The 27,441-nt window shown below is 34.1% G+C and overlaps 1 protein-coding gene across 1 annotated transcript; it reads left to right on the top strand.

Moving 5' to 3' along the window:
• slc2a15a (solute carrier family 2 member 15a) lies at positions 1 to 27,441 on the top strand. Its single transcript, XM_056471161.1, has 12 exons — positions 1 to 224; positions 1,726 to 1,824; positions 3,681 to 3,841; positions 6,411 to 6,535; positions 6,617 to 6,762; positions 6,855 to 6,987; positions 8,423 to 8,610; positions 13,119 to 13,229; positions 17,365 to 17,466; positions 19,526 to 19,601; positions 24,408 to 24,535; positions 25,063 to 27,441. The coding sequence occupies exons 1-12, from the start codon at positions 180 to 182 to the stop codon at positions 25,315 to 25,317; spliced, it is 1,569 nt and encodes a 522-aa protein (XP_056327136.1). The 5' UTR covers positions 1 to 179; the 3' UTR covers positions 25,318 to 27,441.

Below are 27,441 nucleotides of genomic sequence, written 5' to 3'. Positions count from 1 at the left end.
ATACTGGCTGTCACTTCAGGATGACCAAGCCCACAAGTCCGCTATGACCACACCCTCAAGTCCAAGATGAAGTCGATGGTGAAACCGGTAGCGCTAACAGACGGCCAGTAGTAACTTACTAACTAAACTTAAATATACTTTTTATGTCAAGAAGACTTGTAACCTCTTAGGAACTTAAAATGGCCGAAGAAGTGTTAATTATGAGTTCAGGCAAAATAACATCGGTGAGTATTTTATCACTATTTAATAATGTCAATTTGTTATTTAAAGCTGATTTCTTTCGTTTGTTTTCGCTGTTTTATAATTATCTTAAGCCATATATTATTGATTGTCGTATTCTCGATTCTAACTTTTCCCTTGCATTTTCAAAACGATGTCTCAGATGGTGTTTTAGTACAAAATTATTTAAACAGGATGTTAAAGTTTGGTGGAAGAAGGTTTTGTAATAATAGATTTCAAAATGTATTTTAAACCAGTAACATTTATTGTAAATTTTACTTTTAGATGCTTTTCTTTTGTACCGTTTCGGAGTGTAGGAAAAGAAAAGGCATTAAGTTCTTGTCACAAGACATTTTTTTCAGCATCTTCTCTCACGTGTGGGACTATACATAAGCAACTGTATCTGACCACTTAGTGGGACAAATTAGGTTTTCCACTTATGATCTGAAGTGTAACGACTACTGAAGTCACACCGTGAAGTTGGGAAATCTATTCTCTTCAGAATTTAACAACTGCCTCAACATTTAGGATAACTATCGAACATAATGTTCACATTCATACAGTGAAATGTCTTTTTAAATATATATTCTGTGTGTGCCACACACATTAAACAGCAAACTAGTCTAATGGACATGGAAAGTAAACCTATACTATTTATAAAATTACAGTGATATAATGCTATAAAATGCTATAAGAATGCCTGAGATTAGAATGTAATTCTATGACATCAGAGCTGCATGTGCTCCAAACCAAAACTTGTAAATAGTTGGTTCAGTAATTCTATCTAATATTTCATTTATTCATGCTAATCTTCAGAACACGTTAAAGCAGTTTTAGTGAAATGTAAACAATTTTGATTTATATTTAGCCAAAACCCAGACTTTTTTACTCTTAAAAATATCCATAAAGGGTAAAAAAAAAAAATCTAGTTCAGTTGATTAGTGTAATCTAATCTTCTGAAGAGATTTAATTTAGTCTTTTATTCACATATTGATTCAGTCTCATTGAGTTTCATGGATCAAGCAAGCATGATGACACTTTCATGACCAAATGTGAATGCTGCAAACTCTGTTTAGATGAGAATTTATATGTGAATGAAATACCAAATTAAATGTGTTCATTATATAAATTTACTGTATTTTTCTGGAAGACTTGGTTTAAATTATTTGTTTCTTTTATGATCTCCTTATGAAGAATCTAAATTTTGGGTGAATACATTTTCAGTGCAGGGACAGAAATCTGTTTAAATTAAATATGTTTTTTGTGTTCTAAATATGAAATAATAACTTATATAACTGAAATTAATGAGAGCAATTTTTATCATTATGAAAAGCTTGCTGCTTTCAAAAAACAGGAAAATATCCTGTTTACATTTACAATATCAACCTTAAAAACAAAAATAAACTTTATATATTTATACTGTTTTGAGAAACAAAGCTATTACATAAAGTATGATTTCTTTTCAATCAACCATTTATCATATGTTTTCTCATTTCTTTTTAATAGCATCTTACCTCATCTCTGCTGGCAGTGGCTTTCCTCACCTCGTTTGGTAGCTCAATGCTCTATGGATACAACTTAGCTGTGGTCAACTCTCCTGCTGGGGTAAGACAAACTCAGTACCTCGTTTGACCCACCGATTCCATTAAAACAGCCAATTTACTTCCATTCATAACAATGTTTCTTTAATATGGCTTCCAGTAGAGAGATGCACGTCAGAGACAGAATAAAAATAATGGTCTGAACAGAAGCTCTACAGACACAAGATCTCAGGGAATGTTGCTTTAACATGATTCTGTGCATTCTATGGATTCTTGATTTTGAGTATGAACTCAACAGGGATTTCTGGAATACAAATGTTAAAGTAAATTCAGATTTTGAAATGCAATGTGTTAACATCTATAAATAGTAAGTAATATTTTGAAAAGTTTGCATAAGGATATGTAGCAACCGTATCCTTTGACTTTCTCCAGAAACTTGAAGAAACAAAGTGTATTATTTAGATTTTTTTTGCAGACGAGTCAGTAAGATGTTATTTGTTCATCTTGGGTTGTCAGGCATTCTGTGCTGCAGTGGTTGCCTCTAGCAGCTCTTCATGTATATAAGTAGAGACCTATTTGCCCTGCCCCATTAGCCTGTTAATGACGAAAATATTTAAATTTTCCTGTCTGATCTCCTGACTGGCTGTTATATACCCTACTTAAGTGGCTTTGTTTTTGTGCTGTTTTTCTTGGAACATCACTACTAATGAAGAGGATTCAAACATAGAAATCTCCCCCCAAAAATACAATTAAAACTATGATATGATTTTGAAGCAGAAGCCCCATTAATATTATCACTGATCCAAAAGTTTTACTTCAGTCACATCTGTTGTTGAGAAAATTAAAAAGACAATGTTTGGAGTTTTCCCAAGTCTATTAAATGATCCCACAGCGTTCCAGCTTAAATTAATTTGGTATGGAACGGAAAAGGTACATAGACGAATTAAATTAGAACGTGACCTTAAAGTACAGGAAAAGGAGAGAGTGAGTGACATGGAAAGAAACGAAAGAAAGAAGAGTTTGTCACAAGACAGTGATCCACTGCGTGCAACTTTGAAAATTTGAAGAAAAGGTAAGTTGTTGACATTTGGAACTGCTAGAATAGACCAAAGAATAAAATCACCCTCATTTATTTCAAAATCTTTATGACTAATTCTTTGGCAGAGTTCTCATAAGTAGTCATATGTAGAATTTTGATGACATTTATATAGTGATTTCTTTGTTGTTGTTGTGGATATTTAGAGGTTTTACAGTCTCTTTCCATATTCAATAAATGGAAAATACCAAAATATCCCAATAGTATCTGGATGCAGCCTTTATGCATCTCTCAGAGGTGCAATGTCAGACACAATGCACTCAATGGAGCTAGTAACGTCACTGTGACGGGTAGGGTTAGGTGAGCCCATTCAAAAGCATTACATGCAGCTCAGATTGCATCTGTACTGAGTCTGCAGCCAGATATCCCTCAAAAAATCCACTGAAGAAATCCAGTATTTTTTAGAGAAAATATTAACATTACCCAGCAAACAATTTTGTGTTTAATAGACGTCTAGTAGACATCTAAACGTAGACAGGTAGGCTAAAACAAGGCTAAACTTGGGCTGTCAGTGAAAATCTAATAGGCATCTAAGAATAGCCCAAAACTAGACTAGTCGTTAAATAGACAGATTAGTCAGACTTTATATGTGTAGTCATTAATTTCTTTCTATTTGATGACTAGTCTATTTTTGGCCTATTAGATTTTCACTGACAGCCTAAATTCAGCCTTGTTTTAGCAAAGATGACTATGTTTAGACATCTATTAGACGTCTATTAGACATCTTTTAAAAACAAATAATGCTTGCTGGGTATTTTTGCTTGGACTATCCTATATTTATCTCTCTCTCTCTATGTTTTTCTCTCTCCTTGTCACACATACAGTACATTAAAGAGTTCTATAACCGTACAGTGGTAAGTCGGAATGGAACTGGACTAAACGAGGAGGCCCTAACGCTCATGTATTCCCTCACCGTTTCTGTGTTTGCGATTGGAGGCTTGATTGGCTCTTTAATGGTGGGCACACTGGTCACCAGATTTGGAAGGTAAGTCAGGAGGAGACCCATAACATCTGGCATGGTGTGGTCATTCTGCCAGCAATTCCTCTGAGTGTCAAGGCCAGCGAGGTAGATTCTTCCTCATCTGTCACCTCACATGACCTCGCTGACCGCACTCAACGACTTTGCCTTTGCCTTGTAAATGGCCTTGTTTGCACTCTGGAAAAGAGCAGTTTAGCCCACTAGGTTCAAAACATCCTTGTTCCTTATTAGTTCCTTTAACCAAAAAATAAAAATGCATACTCATACTCAAGAAAAGTATGACCTAGTTTTCCTGAATGGAATACTACAGATATTTTAATCAACACACAGGTCACTATTTTCATGCAAAGGGAAATAGTGATTGCAAGCTTTAAAGCTCAGAAAAATACCATTAAAAGTGCTTTGTTAGTGCTGTTGATTAAAATCATAGATATTTACATTAGATGTCGCCTATGCTATTGTCTATTAGAAGGAATTCATATATCTATGATCGGGCGTGTTCTCGGTGGTCAGTATGCAAATATTTTTTTAAATTACGGAAATTATAATTTTACATCACTTTTCTACATCAATGGATATGTGACTGCATGGGCATTGCCGACAAAGAGCATGTGTTTGTGTGCATGGAAATGTATTATCCTCCCTCCCTGTTAAATTTGATCTAATCCGTGTCCTGAAATGCACCCCCTCTCCTGCTTTCACTTCCCATTCTAACAGAAGAAGTGATTCGTTTGTGAATGAATCTCCGTTATGAACGACTCATTCACTTAGCCAACAATAGTACAAGTTTCTAGCACCGCAGCGTCTTGTTGTCATATTTTATTTACATTGTTTGCTGATTTTATTCAACCAAACTAGCATAAGCCTGGTATTTAGTGCGAATTAGTGCTACTTTCCTTATGATCAGTGATTGTATTATCATCAATGCTTGTTTAGCACAAAAGTTCGTAACATACGAAAACGTAAAAAACACAATCTTACCTATGAAATGTTCTGCCTTTGTGCTTTGTTATCTTTGTTTTTCTTTGGACCAAATGCATCTATACAATCCAAAAACAGGACATGGTGTTATAAGATGACGAAACATACCTTTCTTTTTGTAATGATAGTCAGGATTTTGCCCATTGCAGTTTAATGCAGGTGTTTCCTTTCAGCATGGTTTTGTTTGTGCACATTGGAGGATTTCCTGCTGTTATGACATTATAATGATATTCACGAATTATCAGCTGATATAATTGTATTGATATCAATTAGAGAAAGCACATTTAGCACACTGAATCTTTAATAGTTTCCATTATTATTATTCTATTAAATAACATTTTTTTATCTTTTGGTTTGGTCCAACTGAACTGAATTACAAGGTAGGGCTGCACAATATATCGTTACTGCATCGATATCGCAATGTGTTCATTCGCAATAGTCACATCGCAGGATATGCAATGTTGACTTTGTATTATAATTTACCATTTGCATGTTTTTCTGATTATTTTAAAATCATTTAACCATTAAAAGCTTTAATAATGACACGTTTTATTGAATTATTTTTATTTTTATTCTTCAATTACTGTCCTTTAATACTTTTACACTCTGAAAAACGATACAACGCTGTTTATTTCAATTGTATATTTTACTTTATTGTATTTATTTATGCTTGTAGATTCCATACGGGATAATCCTGATCAATCTAACATGAAAAATTCTGTCCAAAAAGAAATATTGTCATCTGGTAAAATTATACTTAATAGTGCACTTTATGTATCGCAGAATAACAAAACATCGCAATGTTCGATTTTTCCAATATCGTGCAGCCCTAACACAAGGGTATGCCAAGTCTTCTGATGCTTTGTCACATGGACCACTTTTTTATGAGACTACTAGATGTCATGTGCCTTTTTTGAAGCCTCTAAGTTTCTCTGTATATTCGTTGTAACAAATATAGCCGCTAGTACATTATTCAGATTTCCTGCTTCAAGGTTTGCAACTAAATAAGCAAAAATATAATAGCCAGAAATAGACAGAAATTAAATTTGTAGAAAAAAAAAACATCCCTTCATTTGACCTCAGCCAAATTTCGATTTTTTTATTACCATGGAAGCATGTCATATTATTATATAAAGACAAAGCTGTTCAATTACCACTTTGTAATTATGTTCATTCACTATGTTAGCCATAGCTTACGCTTCTATTTTGTGCTCTCCAAGGACTCCTGCCTCGTCTGTTCTGAGTGTCTATGAGTGGCGCCACAAGATTTGACTGCAGACATTTAAATGCAAATGAAAGACGATGATTCATGACCCTATTTATTGTTCTAATCAATTTCAGTCCAGCAAAATGTTTTATAGCGGTAAGGTGATCATAACGCAGAACACGGTGCAGCCGTCTGTAAATCAGGAGGAAAGTTTACAACTTGATAGAACTAATCAAGGAATGCAGCTATTTCACCCAGCGGCACTGTCATGGAACATCACTTATCTGGTTTTGATAGTTAAACTCCCAGGTGGCCGGCTATCGAGCATGACTGTCCTGGCCTAATGAGCAGTGCCAGTGCAGGACTTCACAGTGTTTGCTTTTGCAGGAAAGGAACAGTGGTCAACTCCACAGCACTGGTGTTTTTGGCGGCGACACTCATGGGCTTCAGCAGAATCTGTAGCTCACCTGAAATGGTCATCTTTGGCCGTTTTGTGACAGGAATACACTCAGGTATAAAACATAAGCAGGCGTAAGAAAGTATAACCTGACATGAATGGGCTTTGATATGCTTTTCTGGTCTTCACGTTCCAGGTATCTCTCTTAGTGTGGTGCCCATGTACCTGGGAGAGATCGCTCCTAAAAACCTGAGAGGCTTCTTGGGGCTCATGCCCAGCATTTTCATTTGCGCCGGAGTTTTTTTAGCTCAAGTTCTGGGCCTGCATGAACTTTTGGGAAAGGTATAACACTAAATCACCGTTAATAATTAATTAATCATTAAACAGTTACATTGGTCTTCTGCTTTCACAATGTTTGCTGTTTTGATTGACAGGAGGAGCACTGGCCTTTGTTTCTCTCTCTTGTTGTTGTCCCCACCTTTATCCAGCTGATGCTCTTACCGTGGTTTCCAGAAAGTCCTCGCTACCTGTTGATTGAGAAGCATAATGTTCACGCTACTATCACTGGTGAGAGAAATACTTTTGATTAAGAATTTGAAACACTTTACATACATTTCTAAATGCAAAACTTTCTGTTGATCAAATTTGCCCTGTTTTTTACTTTACAGTTTATATTTTATAAATTAGATTATTCGTTTGTAAAATGCAGCACGGTGGCTCAGTGATTAGCACTGTCGCCTCACAGCAAGAAGGTCACTGGTTCCAGTCTTGGCTAGGCCAGTTGGCATTTCTGTGTGAAGACTGCATGTTCTACCCGTGCTCACATGGGTTTTCTCCGGGTGCTCTTGTTTTCCCCCACAGTCAATTAAGGTGAATTGAATAAATTAAATTGGCCATAGTGTATGAGTGTGTGTGTGTGTGAATTTGAGAGTGTATGAGTGTTTGTCAATACTGGGTTATGACTGGAAGGGCAACCGCTGTGTAAAACATATGCTGGAATAATTGGTGGTTCATTACGCTGTAGTGACCCCTGATAAATAAGACATTAAGCTGAAGGAAAATGAATGAATGAAAATAATGTGTTAATTTGGTTTTTTTTTACAAAAATGTGTTAATATCCTTAAACCAGTTTTGTATAATACTTGTAGACTTGTATTTTTATTTTGTTTTTGTTTGCTTTAATCATAAAACACAAAATAAATTGATAATATATTAATAAAATTAATTTAGGGGGGTTTAAAATAAAAAAAAAAATGTGATGAACCTAAATATGCAAATTTACTGATACTCTAATATATTGTACACTTGTGCTTTTTGAGTACTTTTATTTTCAATTCACCACCACACCAGCAGACATCAATCGATGCAGACAATCATATTATAGCATCGTATCATATATTTCACAACAGTGACTGAAAATATTCAATTGGTCAAAATGCCAGTGGGGTTACAAACGTGATAAGATGAAGTGTCAGTGTGAGTGCCAATATAGAAATATGATATAAGGAAATATATGCAAATTGCATATATGGCACACAAGTTCATATTTGGATTTCACATATATTAACAAAAAATTGCAAAAAAGGTTGTCAATGTATTTTTTCAACCATATATATGCCAATCGGTGAATACATATAGAATTAGAGCTAATATGTTTGAACATATATGTACATATTTGTTATTCTGATGGTTGAAAAAATATGTAAATGCCTATTTTTACAATCTTTGGAAATATATGTTGCATATATGATATATATTTGACATATGTGAAATCCAAATATGAACTTGTATGTCATATATGTTATTTGCATATATTGTCAGTTGCATTATTCTTTATGGGTGTGGTGTGAATTGGCCTTCATATGTTGCTTTAATTAGTTCATTAACTGGTTATGTGTGCTATATGCCACAATAATAAAAATCCACCTCATGTTAAATACTTTGCAGACTTTGATACAGCTGAACATTAAACCATTACCTTGTGTTCTCTTTGTCTGTGCAGCATTGAAATGGTACAGAGCCAAATGTAACATCCAGGCAGAGATAGAGGAGATGCAGGAGGAGCAGCGCTCTCTGTCCTCAGTAGACACCGTGTCTGTTTGGCAGCTGATACTGGACCACACTGTTCGCTGGCAGGTCCTGTCTGTGGTGGTCATCAACATTGGCATGCAGCTGTCTGGCATTGATGCGGTAAGGTTAACATCATGGTTAAAATATTGAATTGACTGCACTGCATGCTTTATGAAAAGCTTGTCGTATGTGCCTACGATTTATAATGGTAAGGTGAAGAACAGTTCAGTATTTTTTAACCTTTAAAGCCTCACAAGATCCTCCAACATCACATAAACAGCAGAAAAACCAATCTGAGAACGCGTTAGCTATGAGCCTGAATTTGAAGTGGCTAAAGATCTCTCGTTTCTTTATTTTTCAGGAAGGCGAATTACCTTCTTTAGAGGGTTTGCTGAGCTGCAGATTAATTATTCATTATAGATTAATAATGACCGGGCTGACAGAAACCTCACTCTTTATCCATCAGAGCTTAACAAATAGTTTTTTTTCCAAGTGTTTATGCAATCTAATTTGCAAAGCCCTGCTACACTGATAAATATAGGCTATTATTCAAGCAAATTAGATGTATTTTTTAATTGTTACATCGTTAAGATGGTGATTATGGTGATTTGGCAGATGTAATTTTTATCTTTTTGATATATAACCATTTCCCTTTAAATCAGAGCTAACAACTGAGCAGATTGTGAATGCACAAAAGAATGAGGGTAGTGGTAGATCTGTTAACTGGCACCATTTCCTTAATATTGCAAATGCAGTGCCCTTTTATGGCATACAGTTGAAGTCAGAATTATTAGCCCCCTTTGAAATTTTTTTAAAATATATAAATATTTCCCAAATGATGTTTAACAAAGCAAGGAAATTTTCATCATTATACAATAACTTGCCTAATTACCCTATCCTGCCTAGTTAACTTATTAACCTAGTTAAGCCTTTAAAAGTCACTTTAAGCTGTATAGAAGTGTCTTGAAAAATATCTAGTCAAATATTATTTACTGCCATCATAGCAAAGATAAAAGTTATTAATCATAAAAGTTATTATTGATAAAAGTTATTAAGTTATTAAAAATCAGTTATTAGAGATGAGTTATTAAAACTATTATATTTAGAAATGTGTAAAAAAAATCTTATCTCTGTTAAACAAATTGGGGGGAAAATAAACGGGGGCTAATAATTCAGGGGGGCTAATATTTCTGGCTTCAACTATATGTGTTATGATCAGAATTAAATTTATGAAAAAAAATTCTGATGCATCTCAACATAAATTGTGTTGTTATGGATATAAAGGAACTAGGAAAAGCATTTTCCATAGGGTTTGCAGTACAAAATTGATACGCTGAAAAATGTTTGTTTTTTCCCAGAGATCATAAGCATTGTAAGACCCACAAATAATTTAATGGCAAAGTTCTAAAATTGTTTATTTAATCATTCATTTGATGTTGGCTAATTTGACTGTGTTTTAAGTGTTGTTCACAACCAAGGTGCAAATTACAGGGTTTGGGTGGGATTGACCCCCCCTTATTAATGGTTGATCCCTTGAAGGACATCAAAACAACTTGTATGGGAGGTCAGCGCTCTAAACAGTGAGAAATAGTTTGCTCTGATCTGTATCTTAAATACTAATATTACTAATTAAAATGATAGATAATATAAATGTAAATTTGACCACTAATGGATTATAAAATTGTGAATTCATAATTGCGTCAATCAGTCTGCGCCGATGGCATGCATTTTCTTGTAAAATATGTGTTTGTTTCTACATATAGCCTAAAGTAAAGTAAAATTAGATGTATAGTTTGACCTGCAGTAATAGCTAATCAGAGGATATTGTAGGTCAGAATGCACAAAAATATCCTACAAACCACTGACAACTTAAATATGCTTTATCAATTAAACAGATGTCATTTAAATAAATACATACATTTGATTCACTGAAGGATGTATCAGACAAAATAACATTACTGAAAAGTTGACCCCCCCTGTATAATTTGCACCCTGTTCACAATCAGTCAAGAGAATTCCACAATCTATGTTATAGATGAAAAAATATTTTGTAGACGTTCTGTCATGTGTTAATCATGTCTAATTTTCACAACCTCACAAAATAAATAAATAAAATGCATTATTCCAGCAAGGCGTTTTGCAGTGGCGATTTATTTGTTTAATCTATAAACAATTTAATCAGTTTAAATTACAGACAAAGCTTTCAAACATGAGTGACCTGCATTATTTAATAATCGCCTGCTTTTAAAGATGCTTTTATAGTATACACTAAAAGTGCTTTACTTGCTGGACAGCAGAACCAAATTTACTTAGTTTTAGCTGACTAAAGCGGAAAGAAAAGTAATATTTAAAAAATTTCAATTACTTAAAATCTGTTAAATAAATTTCTTATTCACTTATCCGAAGTCAAAAACACTCCTTTTTCTCATAATACACACAACACCATCACCTTTCTTTCTTTAAAGACCTCAAAAATTAAAATTGACTCACATTTTACTCACTCTCAAGTGGTTCCAAACCTTTAGGAGTTTTTATTTTGATGAAAGCTGAAAACCTGTAACCACTGACTTTCAAAGTAGGAAAAAATTAATACTATGAAAATCTTTGGTTACAGCTTTCAAACATATTTCAAAATATATTCTTTTGTGTTTATCTGAACAATAAAACTCATAAAGATTTAAAACAAATAAAGGGTGAGTAAATGATGACAGTACATTTTTTGGTGAACTATCCTTTTAATAAAATTATTAATTCAGGGATCTAAACCAGGGGTGCGCAAACCCTGTCCTGGAGGGCTGGTGTCCTGCAAAGTTTACTTCCAAACTAAATCAGACACACCTGAGCTAGCTAATCAAGCTTATACTAGGCTTTCTTGAAACATCGGAGGTTGAAGCTAAAATCTGCAGGACACCGGCCCTCCAGGACAGAGTTTGGAAACCCCTGATCTAAACAATGGAGGCCAAACAACAACTACATAGAAATATCCCTTTGGCACATTATAGTCAATGATGTTCTCCACTGCTCTTGTGCTTTGGTCGGCACAGCAACAAACTGCCTTTGGGAAGTGAAAGCCACTGAAATTAATGGGTTTCATAGCGCAGTGCTTCCCGCATTTGGTGTGAAAGCCACCTTCACAAGTGAAACCAGTGATGACAAGTGAAATCACCGCATAGCTTTTTTTGGCTTACATTTTTCTTGATTCCATTTTTCTCTTTTGGTCGAAAACCGAAAACTTGCATGCTGAAAATGTAACCAGCCGAAGTCATCGTCCTTTAGTATTGCATGCAAAGTAAATTTGTTTTCACCATGAAGAATCAAGGCATCTTTACAACATGTGAACCAAATTCTTTCAGGCCTCATCTACAACTACAGCATTTGTGCCCAGAAGCGGTTATAAAACTGGCATGAAAATCATAGGCTGGCATTATGCAAATATGTTACAAACTAGGGTTGCACGATATTGGAAAAATGTAACATTTCGATTTGTTTTATTCTGCAATATATATTACAATATGAATACAATGTTTCTGTATGGGAGTGCATCTGAATAAAATATAAGAAACAATCTACAAGTACAGATAAATTCAATAATCAAAAGATACATATTAAATAAACAGCATTTTATTGTTTTCCGAGGAGTTGATCAGTATTCAGGTATACAGTAGTTCAATAATCAAATGCAAAATAATAAAGTCGTCATTTTATAAACAATTCAATAAAATTTAAATTAAATCAAAATTAATTAAAATAAAATCAAAATTTATTAAAATTAATAATTAAAATTAATCGTTATTAATTTGTCAAAGTTATAATCGATATATTTTCTTAGACCTGGATGCTTTTAAAACCCTCACATAGTCACAGGCCTCAAAAAACACCTGCGAAATGATCAATTATAATCCAGACTCAACATTGCGTATAGTCGTGATGTGTCTATTGCAAATAATCACATTGTGATATCGATGCTGAAACCATATATTGTGCAGCCCTATTACAAACCTACATAGGTTTGGACAGGACATAATACTGACAACTCCTTTCAGGTACTTCAGAATTGCTTCCTCTTTGGTGAGACAATCGTTATCATGTTCTACATATTTAAACTTTGCAGATGTTTTACGCTTGCATACAGCTATATCACACGTAATATCAGGGACACTTTAAAAACCTTACCCTCAATTCCTCAAACTATATACATCTTGTCAAAATCTGTGAGCTGCTGTTGTCAAACCTAAGTAGGACTGTCCATGCAAGTTTGTCCTGTGGGGTTCTGATATTACAATTTGAATATTAAATGACATTGACTGTAGGGCCCTTAGGTGGCAGGTGACCCTGCGAGCGTCTGTGTGTGTGTTCAATGTAAATGGGGCTGACAGGTGGTGAGTCTTGGCTGACTTCAGCATGAGCAGCAGGAGAGAGGCAGGCCGTGTGTGTCCTCTACAGTCCCAGCAGCTCTCAAACCGTCTGTGTTCTCTCTGATTACCCCCCTGCCTAACCTCGCACGCAGCCCTCCAGCTCTCAAATTGAATCTGAAGTGTTGTACGCCGTAACTGCTCACAGTCTTGATATGCCACCTGTACAAGCCAAAATCACTATCCTTCCACTCAGCATCTCGTTTTTCTCCCCAGATTTGGTTTTACACCAACGACATCTTTCAGAACGCTGGAATCCCGGCCCCTGAGATCCAGTACACCACTGTAGGAACTGGAGCTATAGAGATTGTTGCAGGCCTCGTAGGGGTGAGTTTTTATGGTCTACAGATGCCTTCACAGACTCGAATGTAGAAAATGCTTTATTTATTGATAGTGGTCTGATAGGGTAATATAGTGGTGCAAAATATCAGACATCAAATGGTTTATTGCTTCACGGTAAACATCCTTAAAGTGAAATAAAGGGCACCTATGGTGAAAAATCTACTTTTTAAGCTGTTTAGACAGAAATGTGTGTAAGTATCGTGTATAGACCGTCATATTGGGGTGAAATAAACACACCCAGTCCTTTTTTTTCAAATATAACAACATAAAAACGGTGGACCAATTGGAGCGGTTTTCAGATCGCATGTCAGAACAATTATAAAAGAAGACGCTTTGTGGACGTTAAATCGTGTTTATTTTGTACATTAATATAACAGATATCCATACAGCAGTGGATATTACCAGTATCATGTCACATATGCGTGCAAAACGAGTGCAAAGCTTAACGCGCTGTCTCTCTCTCTCTCTCTCTCTCTGTGTGTGTCTGCTGCGCTGTGTGTGTGTGTCTGTGTGTGTGTGTCTGCTGCGCTATGTGTGTGTGTGTGTGTGTGTGTGTGTGTGTGTGTCTGCTGCGCTATGTGTGTGTGTGTCTGCTGCGCTATGTGTGTGTGTGTATGTCTGCTGCGCTATGTGTGTGTGTGTGTGTGTGTGTATGTCTGCGCTATGTGTGTGTGTGTATGTGTCTGCGCTATGTGTTTGTGTCCTCGCTGTGTGTGTGCGTGAACTGTAATGACATTGTGTGTGACTCATTGTTGCAACGCCACAAAAAATGCATCAAATAGTGATTGTTAAAGTTCTTACTGTAGTATTTCTCACACACATTACGTGAGATCTGCTTCCTGAGGCAGCCGAGGGCGGCGATTGCTGACAAGCACGTGGGAACGGTGGGCGGGGAGGACTAGCCTTAAAGGGCCAGTACAAAAAAAAACAGCAAAAACTTTTTTCCAGCTATAATATAGACACTTTAAACAGCTATAATAAATATTCTGATGGGTGTTTTGAGCTGAAACTTTACAGACACATTCTGGGGACACAAAAGACTTATATTAAATATGTAAAAAGGGGTAACCTATGTGCCCTTTAAGTTTAGTTCAGTGCACTAAAAAATGGTTTCACACAATTTATATAAGCAGAATTTTTAAAAACTTATTTAGTTATGTTTAACTTAAATTGTTTAAATTAAGCCCAAATAAATTGTTTACAACCACTTAACTTAAAAAAAATTTAAATCCAATTAAATCATCTTTGAATCATTTTTTTTCAATGGCAATGCTTTTTTCTCTGAAGTATATAACTAACAAAACAGTTATAGATCATTTATTACTGTATTTCTGGGTAATATTAACCATTTTTTACAATTTGAAATATGCTGACTTTTACTATAAAGAGATATATAAATAGAAATAGTGTCACACAAGCAAACCATACACAAATGTGCACACTTTGTGTATGGTTTGCTTGTGTGACACTATTTCTGGGTATAGGATATTACACAATATTTTTCACAATCAGTACATAAATTCCTGTTTTTATGTTGAAAGGTATTGAAACACAATAATTTGTTGTGGTGTAAAGGGACCTAAAGTAGTTATTTTTTAATTGTTTATAAATATGTAATTAATTTTACAGCATTTATGAAAAAACTTGTACACACATTTTTGTTCTGTAACACTTTACAATGAGTTCACCATAATTAATGTTATTAATGTTAATGTATTTACTAACATGAATAAACTATGAACAACATTTATTGCAGTATTTACTCATTTGTTAACTAATTTGTTAACATTAGTTAATGAAAATAAAGCTGTTAATTGTTAGCTTAGTTCATTAAATAATGTTAACAAGCACAACTATAATTTTATACATTAATAATGCATTATTGTTAAATATCATTAATAAATGCTGTAACTAATTTTCATTAAAGGTTTCATTAACTAATAGAACCTTATCGTAAAGTGTGAGCTTTTGTCCCTCAACAATGCAATTGTTGTTTGTAAAACAAGGATCATTACCAGCCTCATGGGTTGAGTTTCTATATTGTATTTATACTGAGTTTAGCATAAAAATTGTTTCAATTTATGAATGATTTAAAATATTATGTGTATTGTATAGTGATGCAATAATAGTGTAATAGTTTATAAGACAGCACTTGAAGTATTACTTCATTAGTTTTTAATAAAATTAGTAAACTTCCTTAAAATTTAAGCATAAATCTAGCAAAATATATTACTAATGTACTATTAAATTATGACAAAATAAACCTAAATAATAATTTTCTAAAATATATCATAAGTATACATGTGTATTTTGCTTTACAAGCAAATTAAGGCTGATTACATACACTCACCGGTCACTTTATTAGGTACACTTGTCCAACTGCTCATTAACGCAAATTTGTAATCAGCCAATCACATGGCAGCAACTCGGTGCATTTAGGCATGTAGACATGGTCAAGACGATCTGCTGCATTTCAAACCGAGCATCAGAATGGGGAAGAAAGGTGATTTAAATGACTTTTTAATGTGGCATGGTTGTTGGTTCCAGCCGGGCTGGTCTGAGTATTTCAGAAACTGCTGATCTACTGGGATTTTCACACAAAACCATCTCTAGCATTTACAGAGAATGGTCCAAAAATGAGAAGTTCTGTGGGCACAATTGCCAGAAGTCAGAGGAAAATGGCCAGACTGGTTCGAGCTGATAGAAAGGCAACAGTAACTCAAATAACCACTCGTTACAACCGAGGTATGCAGAAGAGCATCTCTGAACGCACAACACATCAAACCTTGAGTCAGATAGGCTACAGCAGCAGAAGACCACACCGGGTGCTACTCCTGTTGGCTACAATTCGCACAGGCTCACCAAAATTGGACAATAGAAGATCAGAAAAATGTTGCCTGGTCTGATGAGTCTGGATTTCTGCTGCAACATTCGGATGGTAGGGTCAGAATTTGGCATCAATAACATGAAAGCATGGAACGATCCTGCCTTAAATCAGCGGTTCAAGCTGCTGGTGGTGTAATGATGTGGGGGATATTTTCTTGGCACACTTTGGGCCCATTAGTACCAATTGACCATCGTGTCAACGCCACAGCCAACCTGGGTATTTTTGCTGACCATGTCCATTCTTTTATGATCTTCTGATGGCTACTTCCAGCAGGATAACTATTCATAAATATATCATAAATATTTTCATTACCTTGTTGAATCTATGCTACAAAGGATTAAGGCAGTTCTGAAAGCAAAAGGGTGTCCAACCTGGTACTAGTAAAGTGTACCTAATAAAGTGGCCGGTGAGTATATACCACTATAAAAAGGATCATTGTAGGCCTCATAGGGGTTACTTTTCATAAAATATCAACATTTTCACAGCGTCAATTATTGATAGATCTAAAAGACTATCTGACAGGGTTATATGGTGGCACAAAATAGTTTATTAGGTATCACTAGGTCTATTACTTTGCTAGAGCTGCTACATTTGAGGAAGAACGTCTCTTCATATCTCAATCATTTTCATTTAGCTTTACTCTCAATCTTCTCCAGCTTGCGTTGTGTGTATTTTTCTGCAGTGACACTCATAAAAAAGACACACACACACACATACACACTATATAAGATGAGCGCTAGAGAGACGGATGTGTCTTGTTTTTGCCGCCTCCTTCATTGGGTCACATCTCGGAGCTGTAATGAAGGCCAGATACAGTCTCTCTCTCTCCCAGTTGCGTCGCTTAGCCGGGATTTAGTGATGCACCAGCAGCAACCGGAGAGAAAGAGGCGCTGTTAGTCAGAAGAACTCATTGCTGTCAGTGTCAATTGGCCCTCACTCGGGAGGCGAATGGCACACGAGAGGAAGGCTAGAGATTGGTTATAAAATTACAGCTATTCATTCTTATGTCAGCTTCGCCTGCCTTTAAGTCAACAGCGCACAGCTTTAGCGCTCAATTTTAGCAGCACTTAATGAAAAAACAAGGTTCCACTTTATGCTTGCATGACATTCGCTTTCAAAAAAAGGAGAGAAAGCCATTCTTTTTAGACAGCGGTTACTAATTAATGTGTATAAGATTTTTAAAAAGGAGCCTATTGTGAGCATTTACATTGAATGGCTTGTTTTGTCTTTCAGTGTTTCACTATTGAGCGTCTTGGACGAAGGCCATTGATAATTGGAGGTTTTGGTGTCATGGGAATGTGTTGTGCTGGGATAACGTTATCTCTTATTCTTCAAGTAAGTGAAATAAAGGCAATAAAGTGAAAAATGCATAATCAAAGTGCCTTTTAATAATTAAAAATTTTTTGCATGTAGTTATGAATTCACACTTGAACATTGAACATTACCTCATCATTTAGTCTTCATCATGTGGTTTTAAACCTTTGTTAGTTTCTTTGTCCAGTGAAACACAAAAGAAGATATTTTGAACAATGCTGGTTGCTGGGACCTATCAACTTTCATAGTAGGAAAGAAATACTATGGAAGTCAACCAACATTTTTCTAAATATCTTCTTTTGTGGGTAACTCTTTAGAATAGTAATGGTCCATTGGTTAATGTGTTTACTAACATTATCTAAGTATGAAAACTCGCGTAAAGGATTGATTAATTATAGTTCAACATTCACTAATGCAGTATTAGAATCAAAAGTTGTACTTTTTGACATTACAGGGTATCCGCGGGGTCTTAAAATGTCTTAGATTTCAAAATCTAAATTTTAGGACTTAAAGTATTAAATTCACTGAAATATTGCGTTGAAAGTCTTAAATCATCATAAAATCAGGTCTTAATTTTTGTATGTCCATGTAAAACTACCCAATAGGGCCAACACCCATCCAATCATTTGGCATAAAGCGTCTAATTATTAGCCCCCCTTTGATTTTTTTTTCTTTTTTTAAATATTTCCCAAATGATGTTTAACAGAAATATTTTTTCTTCTGGAGAAAGTCTTATTTGTTTTATTTTGGCTAGAATTTTTGGTAGAATTTTTCGATAGTCTACAGAACAAACCATCTTTATACAATAACTTGCCTAATTACCTTAACCTGCCTAGTTAACCTAATTAACCTAGTTAAGCCTTTAAATGTCACTTTAAGCTGTATAGAAGTGTCTTGAAAAATATCTAGTCAAATATTATTTACTGTCATCATGGCAAAGATCAAATAAATCAGTTGTTAATGAGTTATTAAAACTATTATTTTTAGAAATGTGTTGCAAAAATCTTCTCTATTTTTAGTGAAAAAAATAAACAGGGGGCTAATAATTCTGACTTCAACTGTATATCCAGGGTGGGCCATTTGTATGGATATACCTCCATAAACTTATTGGGAATTTTACAAGAAAAAACAATGGTGTGCTTGGTTTTAACGTAACTTTATTCTTTTGTGAGTTATTTACAAGCCCCCTCACATATACTAATGTGCCACAAACAGGACGTTAATATCACTAAATATTCCCATTTATTAAGGTGTATCCATATAAATGGCCCACCCTGTAGATAATGTACTCATAAAATATGATAAAATAAACCTAAATTATTATTTTTTTTAAATATATTATGAATATACATGTGCATTTTGCTTTTCAAGTAAATTTAATACACATTTAATACACCACTTTACAGGATTAGAAGTTGTGCTTTTTAACATTACATGATATCCACGGAGTCTTAAATGTCTTAAATTTCAAAATCATTTTAGGACTTAAAAAGTCTTAAATTCACTGAAATATTGCGTTGTAAGTCTTAAATCATTTTAAACAGATCTTCATTTACATTCCATCTATAATTCCATCTCAATAAAAGTTTTTTTAAAGTTTATTTATTAACTCTATTTACCAATATGGTTTATTACAGTACCTTCCTAACAATAACATTGGTTTTGCATGTTTTTTTTATCTTTTTTTATTTGATCTCGCCCATTGGAAAAAATTCTTAGCATTAAACCTTGTGTAAGTCTCAAATGTCATTTATAATGGTGTTAAAAAGGTCATAAAAAGTCTTAAATTTGACTTGATGAAACCTGTAGAAACCCTACACAAAATGAGTTAATGTGAACTAACATAAACTAATGTTATTTAACTTAAATAGCATTAAGTAGCATTAACAAAGATGAATAAATACTATAATAAATGTATTACTAATTGTTTGTTCATGTTAATAAATACATTGACATTAACTAATGGACCATTATTTTAAAACGTTACCCTTTTGTGTTCAATAGAAGAACGAAACAAGTGAACAAGTTTTTTTTTGTGAACTATTCCTTTAATAACATTGTACTATCATCATCTTTGCAGACACATGTTCCTTTTATGAAATATGTGAGTGTGGGGTGTGTGGTTGGGATTATCGCTGGATTCTGCATTGGGCCTGGTGAGTTTGTGTGTGTGTGTGTTTCACTCTTTTTTTTTTTTGTTAATCTACATCTAAATTAATGTACACGGCTACATGAGTTTACGTCATGCTCAGACACATTTAGTAAAGCACTGCTCAATTGGATGAGTAGTCGTCTGCTCTTTGACCCTGAATTCCCACATGACGTCTTCAAATAGTGAAATAGCGACACCTGGGGGTAGAATTTGGAAAAGCAGTTGATGAGTTCTGACCTTTAGACCTTAATAAAATCTTTTTAAACATTGTAAAATAAATTATATATAATTTATTTTAAATTAAATATATACAGTTGTAATCAGAATTATTAACCCCCCTGAATTATTAGCCCCCCTGTTTATTTTTCCCCAATTTCTGTTTAACGGAAAGATTTTTTCAACACATTTCTAAACATATTAGTTTTAATAACTCATTTCTAATAACTGATTTATTTTATCTTTGCTGTGATGGCAGTAAATAATATTTGACTAGAAATTTTTCAAGACACTTTTATACAGCTTAAAGTGACATTTAAAGGCTTAACTAGGTTAATTAGCTTAACTAGGCAGGTTAGGGTAATTAGGCAAGTTATTGTATAATGATGGTTTGTTCTGTGGACTATTGGAAAAACAATATAGCTTAAAGGGGCTAATAATTTTGACCTTAAAATAGTTTTTAAAAAATTAAAAACAGCTTTTATTCTAGCAAAACAAAACAAATAAGACTTTCTCCAGAAGAAAAAATATTATCAGACATACTGTGAAAATTTCCTTGCTCTGTTAAACATCATTTGGGAAATATAAAAAGGGCGTTTAATTTCCTTCGTTTATTTTTTTATATTTGCTGATGTCATTATATTTGGGATTATGGAATTTTAAGTAGGTCTTTAAGTAGTTTTTTTTTCTTCGCAATTTAATTAGTTTTTGTTATTATAATAAATCCCAGTACACATTTTATTAATCTGTATTTTCATTTTAGTTTTTTTAGTACTTTTATTACATTATTTTTTTAACTAGCTGAAATAAAATGAATACAATTAATGTTTTTATTTTATTATTTAAATAATTTATACACACACACATATATATATATATATATATATATATATATATATATATATATATATATATATATATATATATATATATATATATATATATAGTTTGTAGTTTTATTGTTTGTATTTAAATGCACATTGCCTAACAATTTAGCCTTCTGTATTTTTGAGCACATTATCAGAAGCTACATTGCACAAACATAGGTTAATGGGTTTATTAGTTTACACAAAATATAAAAATATGTCAGATTCCTAATTTCATAAATAGTGAAATTTTGGTCATTCTTAAATAGTACCAATAACAGTGTAGAGGTGTTAAAAGTAATTAAATTAAATTAGGAAATGCATCCAGACTGAGTTACGTTAAACCGATGTAACAACAATAATAATGTTTCACTGTTGAAAAGAAGAGACGGAAGTTCTAAAGAGTTTCAAACCTCAAAGTATGAAAGTTTAAGTACGTACTTTCCTCTATTAGAGGCACCATGAGCATCAGCCTCTAGTTTATGCACACAATAAGAGCAGAGAGGAGCAGCTCTGCTACAGTGATGAATGAGACTACAAGTGCTTTACTGAGTTGATGCATTATCCAACCCAACTCCAAAATCTATAATTCATTCTCAGGCCCCAGTCTCAATCGGTGTAATTACGTCTTTAATTAGGATTTTTTATGGCTCATTGTTCATAAACAATGATGAATATGGCTTTTTAAGACAAAATCCTGCATGAACAATGAATTACAAGCAGAGTTCCTTATCAATTTAACTGCAGCGCGCCTCCTGCTGCAATTATCACGCACAAATAATGAAGCCATCGCTTGGCTTGTTCCTGAATTCATTACATTTGAAATAACACCTTGTGCCTCCTTATTTTTCACTTGTAACCAAAAGGGATTAGAACTTAAGCAGTGGAACAATCTCTGCTTCCTGCATATTGAGATAACGAGCACTTCATAAAGCTAGTTTATTATCCTCCCTCCAAGAACTGTTGCGCAAAAGCGGCGTGCGCATACAATTGCATGAATGTGCACCTCAAATATTTAGCTTTTATGCATTTTATCAGCCTAAAACAACAGCTTGATTTGAGTTTTTGCAGTAGTTGTACTTTTAAATGCGTAACTGAACATGAAAAATGTATATTTTTATGAATTTTTGGCATGGTGGTGAATGCTGAGCTTTTAATGACATCCAAAGGCTTCACTAGTTTGTATGCAAGTAAACTTTAAAACAACAAGAAAACAAATTGACTTAAAATGACAAATAATCCCAAATAAAATGACACCAGCAAATTTCAAACAAATAATTTAAAGATATTAATAAAAATGCAATAGCATCTCAATGGTACTAAAAATAGCACTCGCATATATATTTATTAACATATTTTAATAAACAAGATTGTCTTTAATGTATTAAAATATTTAAGGGTGCAGATATCACAGCAGATGAAATTGAGCTATGTACAGTTGAAGTCAGAATTATTAGCCCCCTTTGAATTTGTTTTCTTTTTAAAATATTTCCCAAACGATGTTTAACAGAGCAAGGACATTTTCACAGCATGTCTGGTCATATTTTTTCTTATGGACAAAGTTTATTTGTTTTATTTTGGCTAGAATAAAAGCAGTTTTTTAATTGTTTAAAACCATTTTAAGGTCAAAATTATTAGCCCCTTTAAGCTATATATTTTTCGATAGTCTCCAGAACAAACCATCGTTATACAGTAACTTGCCTAATTACCCTAACCTGCCTAGTTAACCTAATTAACCTAGTTAAGCCTCTAAATGTCATTTAAGCTATCTAGAAGTGTCTTGAAAAATATTTAGTAAAATATTATTTACTGTCATCATGGCAAAGATAAAATAAATCAGTTATTAGAAATGAGTTATTAAAACTATTATGCTTAGAAATGTGTTGATCAAATCTTCTCTCCGTTAAACAGAAATTGAGGAAAAAATAAACAGGGGGCTAATAATTCTGACTTCAACTGTAGTTCTTTGATTGTCCTTGTTAAATAAAGAATTAAAAATATATAAAAATGTAAGTTTTTAAAATGGAAACTGAAAATGGAAAATGGTAAAAAAAACATTGTGAAATGTGGCTGAAACAACTGTTAATTTGCATTAATTATGCAACAATAACTTTTATAAGGGGTTCAAAGACAGTAGTGTCACAACAGCGTGTGAATATAAGCAGCCTCTAATGGTCAAAATATTTTTTTTTTAGAATTACACTTCATAAAAACAGTCTGCAGAAACACTTTGATAGACTTTCTTATTTTGTACATGTCATCTGAAGGGGAAATGCCCCACCCATTAGTGAGGATCTCACTGAGGCGCAGGCATTTGTAGCTCCGCCCTCTGGCTGGGAGCTCATTTAAATTTAAAGCAACAGTCACCAAAAAGGAACAATTAAAATCAAAACCTAAAAGATTCAAATAGTTAAAAAAGGATCTGTGGAGGATGTTGAGCTGAAAATACATTTATTTTACATCTAGTAAAAAGGGGCATAATAGGTCACCTTAAATTACTTTAAAACTTAGAACATTATTCGCTGGTTATTTAAAAATCTTTGTCAAATTGTGGTGACTCTTTTTCGATTATTTGTTGGATAACCCTTTAAATAATAAAGCTGAGCAAAAAAATAAATATTTATCTTTATCTATGAAGTCAGAATTATTAGCCCCCCTGTTTATTTTTTTCCCCAATTTCTCTTTAATAGAGATAAGATATTTTCAACACATTTCTAAACATAATAGTTTTAATAACTCATTTCTAATAACTGATTTATTTTATCTTTGCCATGATGACAGTAAATAATATTTGACTAGATATTTTTCAAGACACTTTTATACAGCTTAAAGTGACATTTAAAGGCTTAACTAGGTTAATTGGGTTAACAAGGCAGGTTAGGGTAAGTAGGCAAATCATTGTATAATGATGGTTTGTTCTGTAGACTATTGAAAAAAAATGGCTTAAAGGAGCTAATAATTTTGACTTTAAAATGGTTTTGAAAAAATTTAAAACTGCTTTTATTCTAGCCGAAATAAAACAAATAAGACTTTCTCCAAAAGAAAAAATATACTGTGATATATATATATATATATATATATATATATATATATATATATATATATATATATATATAAACATATTGTATATATAATCATACTGTTCCTTGCTCTGTTAAACATAGTTTGGGAAATATTTAAAAAAGAAAAAAAATTCAAAGGGGGGCTAATAATTCTGACTTCAACTGTAACTTAACATTTTGTGGAACGGTGGCTCATTGGTTAGCACTGTCGCCTCACACCAAAAAGAACGCTGGTACGAATCCCAGCTAGGCCAGTTGGCATTTTTGTGTGGAGTTTGCATGTTCTCCCCATGTCCACGTGGGCTTCCTCCGGGTGCTCCGGTTTCCCCCACATTCCAAAGACATGCGCTATAAGTGAATTGGATTGGCCATTCAGAACTAAACTGGCCATAGTGTATGAGTGTGTGTGTGTGTGTGTGAATGAGAGTGTATGGGTGTTTCGCAGTAATGGGTTGCAGCTGGAAGGGCATCCGCTGCTTAAAACTTATGCCGGAATAGTTGGCGGTTCATTCCACTGTGGCGACCCCTAATAAATAAGAGAGTGAGCCGCAGGAAAATGAATGAAGAATCTAACATTTTATCCATGTAAATAGTTAATGCCTTCTGTCTGTTGAGATATTACTCAATTATTGATATAGTATTAGCATGGATGTGTCTGTTTTTTAGCGGGAGTTCCGTTCCTGATCACGGCTGAGCTTTTTAAGCAATCCCATCGTCCCGCTGCTTATACTGTCGGAGGATCGCTTAACTGGATGTCCAACTTCACCATTGGCTTCATCTTTCCATTCCTTCAGGTAACATTTCGCTCAATGCAACTGAAAGCAGTCAAAGCTAATAGCAGATTACTAAAAAGCCTTAAAGGAATAAGTTCACCAAAAAGTGAAAATTAGCCCATAATTTACTCTGGATATATGACTCTCTTCTTTCAGACACACACAGCATGAATAGTTTCACTTTTTATCTTGGCTCTTGCATGCTATATAATTGTTGTTGGGTAGTGGCCAGTTTTTAGTGGTAGTTTTTCTTTTTTTAGTGGCCATCATTTCTTCTAAAAGTGCATAAATCTTTTAAAAACTAACCCATACGCCACCTAGTGGTTAACACAGGTCTTATAAAGTAAATCGATTTTTGTTTTTGTAACAAAAATATAAAAAAAATTTAATTATAACCTCAAATCCCTGACTTAGAGCAGCTGCCAAATGTGCATTGTCGACAACTTCTTGGCTGACATCTGCCTCGATGTATTGTCTTCCTTGTGCATTGAAAATAATTCAGCTGTTTTAAAAAGGAGTAACTTGGTTATCCTATTTCTCTGCTACAGATGTCTGCTGGGTCCTACTGCTATCTGGTGTTCTGCGTCGTGTGTCTTTCAGTGGCCATCTACGTGTACATTATCATTCCAGAGACAAAAAATAAGACGTTTGTGGAGATTAGTCAGATGTTTGCTACTAAAGAGGCTGTGGAAGAGAGTCAGGCCCTCACTCACCCAGACCAGCTCAAACTGAAGAAGATGAATGGATACGGCTCACTGGAGAATGGTTCGCTTGAATTCGATAGCTCTTCCTCCTGTCCTTAAACTCCTAAAAAAAGAAGAACAACATGTAGTTTTAAGGTTTAGGAATTAGATTGGGGACATTTGGCTTTAATGGTCTTTTTTCATTCTGTGCTTTAAACTTTGCACCAACATGTAAACTAACTCTCAGAGTATTGGTAGAATGTTAGGCTACATTTTAACACAGCTAACAAAAACTGACTTTGTTTATACTGACTTTGTTTAGAGTTTTAAAAAAGATCTCCATCCACCCTTCGTGACCGAAAATGCAGGTCAAAAGCTAAAAATAGCTTTACAATTATAGTACAACATTACAGCTTATTTATACAATTATTAAGTAAATCATTAGTTTTGTTGAGAGACAAAAAAGTAATCTGTTGGATAAATAATATCGCAGCAAATCTTTGACTTTTATTCATAAAGAACAAGATAAAATCATAAAATATAAGTAACTATATTATTGTAGTAAACAACATTTTACATTTTTGAAATAAACAGGTATTAAATAAAACACCAATTATAATAGTATTTGTTATAAATTACAGTTTCCCAGTGATGGGTTGCCGCTGGAAGGGCATCCGCTGCGTAAAACATGTGCTGGATAAGTTGGCGGTTCATTCTGCTGTGGCGACCCCTGATTAATAAAGGTACTAAGCCGAAAAGAAAATGAATGAATAAAACCACACTATTAAATCACGTTGAGAGAAAAAGGTCACATTTGGCACAAGTTGGCACTAAATCCTTTAAGTTTTAACATTATTCAGAAGAGAATGATATGAAAATCTTAAAAAATGTAAATATATAATAAATAAACACAAATTTCAATGGCATTCACTATAAAAACACTCATTTTTTTATCTTACAGATAAGAGTAAGACATCGCTCAAAATTGTAAAAACAAAACATTGTGGCCTTTTAAAATAAAGAAATCAAACAAGATGTGATTTCTGCCACCTCTGTTTTGAACTTAAGACATGCTACAAAAAAATAGCAACCCCGGCTCAATCTTACAACCAACCGCTATATGCATTTCTGGAGAGCGCCAAATACGTCCCAGGAGGTACTTTTTTGCAGTTTTTCTTTTTGCAAATCCACCAGACGCCGCTGTGTATGCTTTTTGAGATTTCAAATATCTCTCTCGAGTGCCATTTATGCCTGCTGTTCTCTCAGAAATCCACCAGAGGCCGCTGTTGACTGAATGACTGACTGACTGACTGATCGACTGACCCAACCTCCTCTTTCCCTAAACCCAACCAATAGTGTTTTTAAAAGCAATCCAGACAAAGAAAATCCCTCGCCTGATTTTACCACGTTTTCAGATTTGACCACATTCTCACTCTGTTATTTAGATGTTTATTTTATTTTTTGGCTTCTGTTTTTTTCTTGCCTGCTTTTTGGAACCGTTCTACCCATCGTCGTGGTCAAATCCTCTCTATGTCTCAAGTCCGCTGACATACTGGTACAAACTAGTAACAGCGGGAAAGCCGTCCATACGGAGGTAAGCGCAAAAAGAAACTGTCATATCATCGCGTAGCGTTCATTTTAAAGATGAAATGCGGCCATATGTACTTCTGGCTACATAATTCGCGATCTCCATAAATGTATTTAGGGCTACGTTTTCAGAATGAGCCTATGTTGAAAAATAGACAAAAGTCAGCATTATGGTCATGTGAGAAAGGCTTTATGAATCGAAGAAAGATATGCAATGATCCAGAACAGCTAATCAGGGTGTAAATGTAGGGAGCAACTTTTCAAAAATCTGTAATCTTTTTAGTTTTCAAACAAAAAAAGAAGCCTGCAGCAACTCCAAAAGTTTTTGTTGGTCACAAATTCCAGAGTAGTATGGACACCCATCACTAGCAAAGGTTATGCATTTTAACACATTAAAACACTAGTGTAAATGTAGCCTTAGGCTAGGATTAGGGTTAATAGGATAAGTACGTCGTAGAATGTGTTTGGAGATCATCAAAATAAAGGGTTAGCAGACAGTCTACTAATACTCTAATGACTGTTAGCTGACGTGTAGTTGTAAAGTTTCTTATAGTTACTATTGTTGACCATCAAAATAAAGTGTATCCATTAGACTAAACTCCTGATCTTACCAATTATCATCCATGCATTAAACGCCTGACTGAAAGGCACAGTTAA

Source organism: Danio aesculapii, chromosome 13, assembly GCF_903798145.1.
Source record: "Danio aesculapii chromosome 13, fDanAes4.1, whole genome shotgun sequence".
Lineage (NCBI taxonomy): Eukaryota > Metazoa > Chordata > Actinopteri > Cypriniformes > Danionidae > Danio > Danio aesculapii.
The sequence above is the reverse complement of the archived record's forward strand: the minus strand, read 5'-3'. Positions and strand labels throughout refer to the sequence as shown.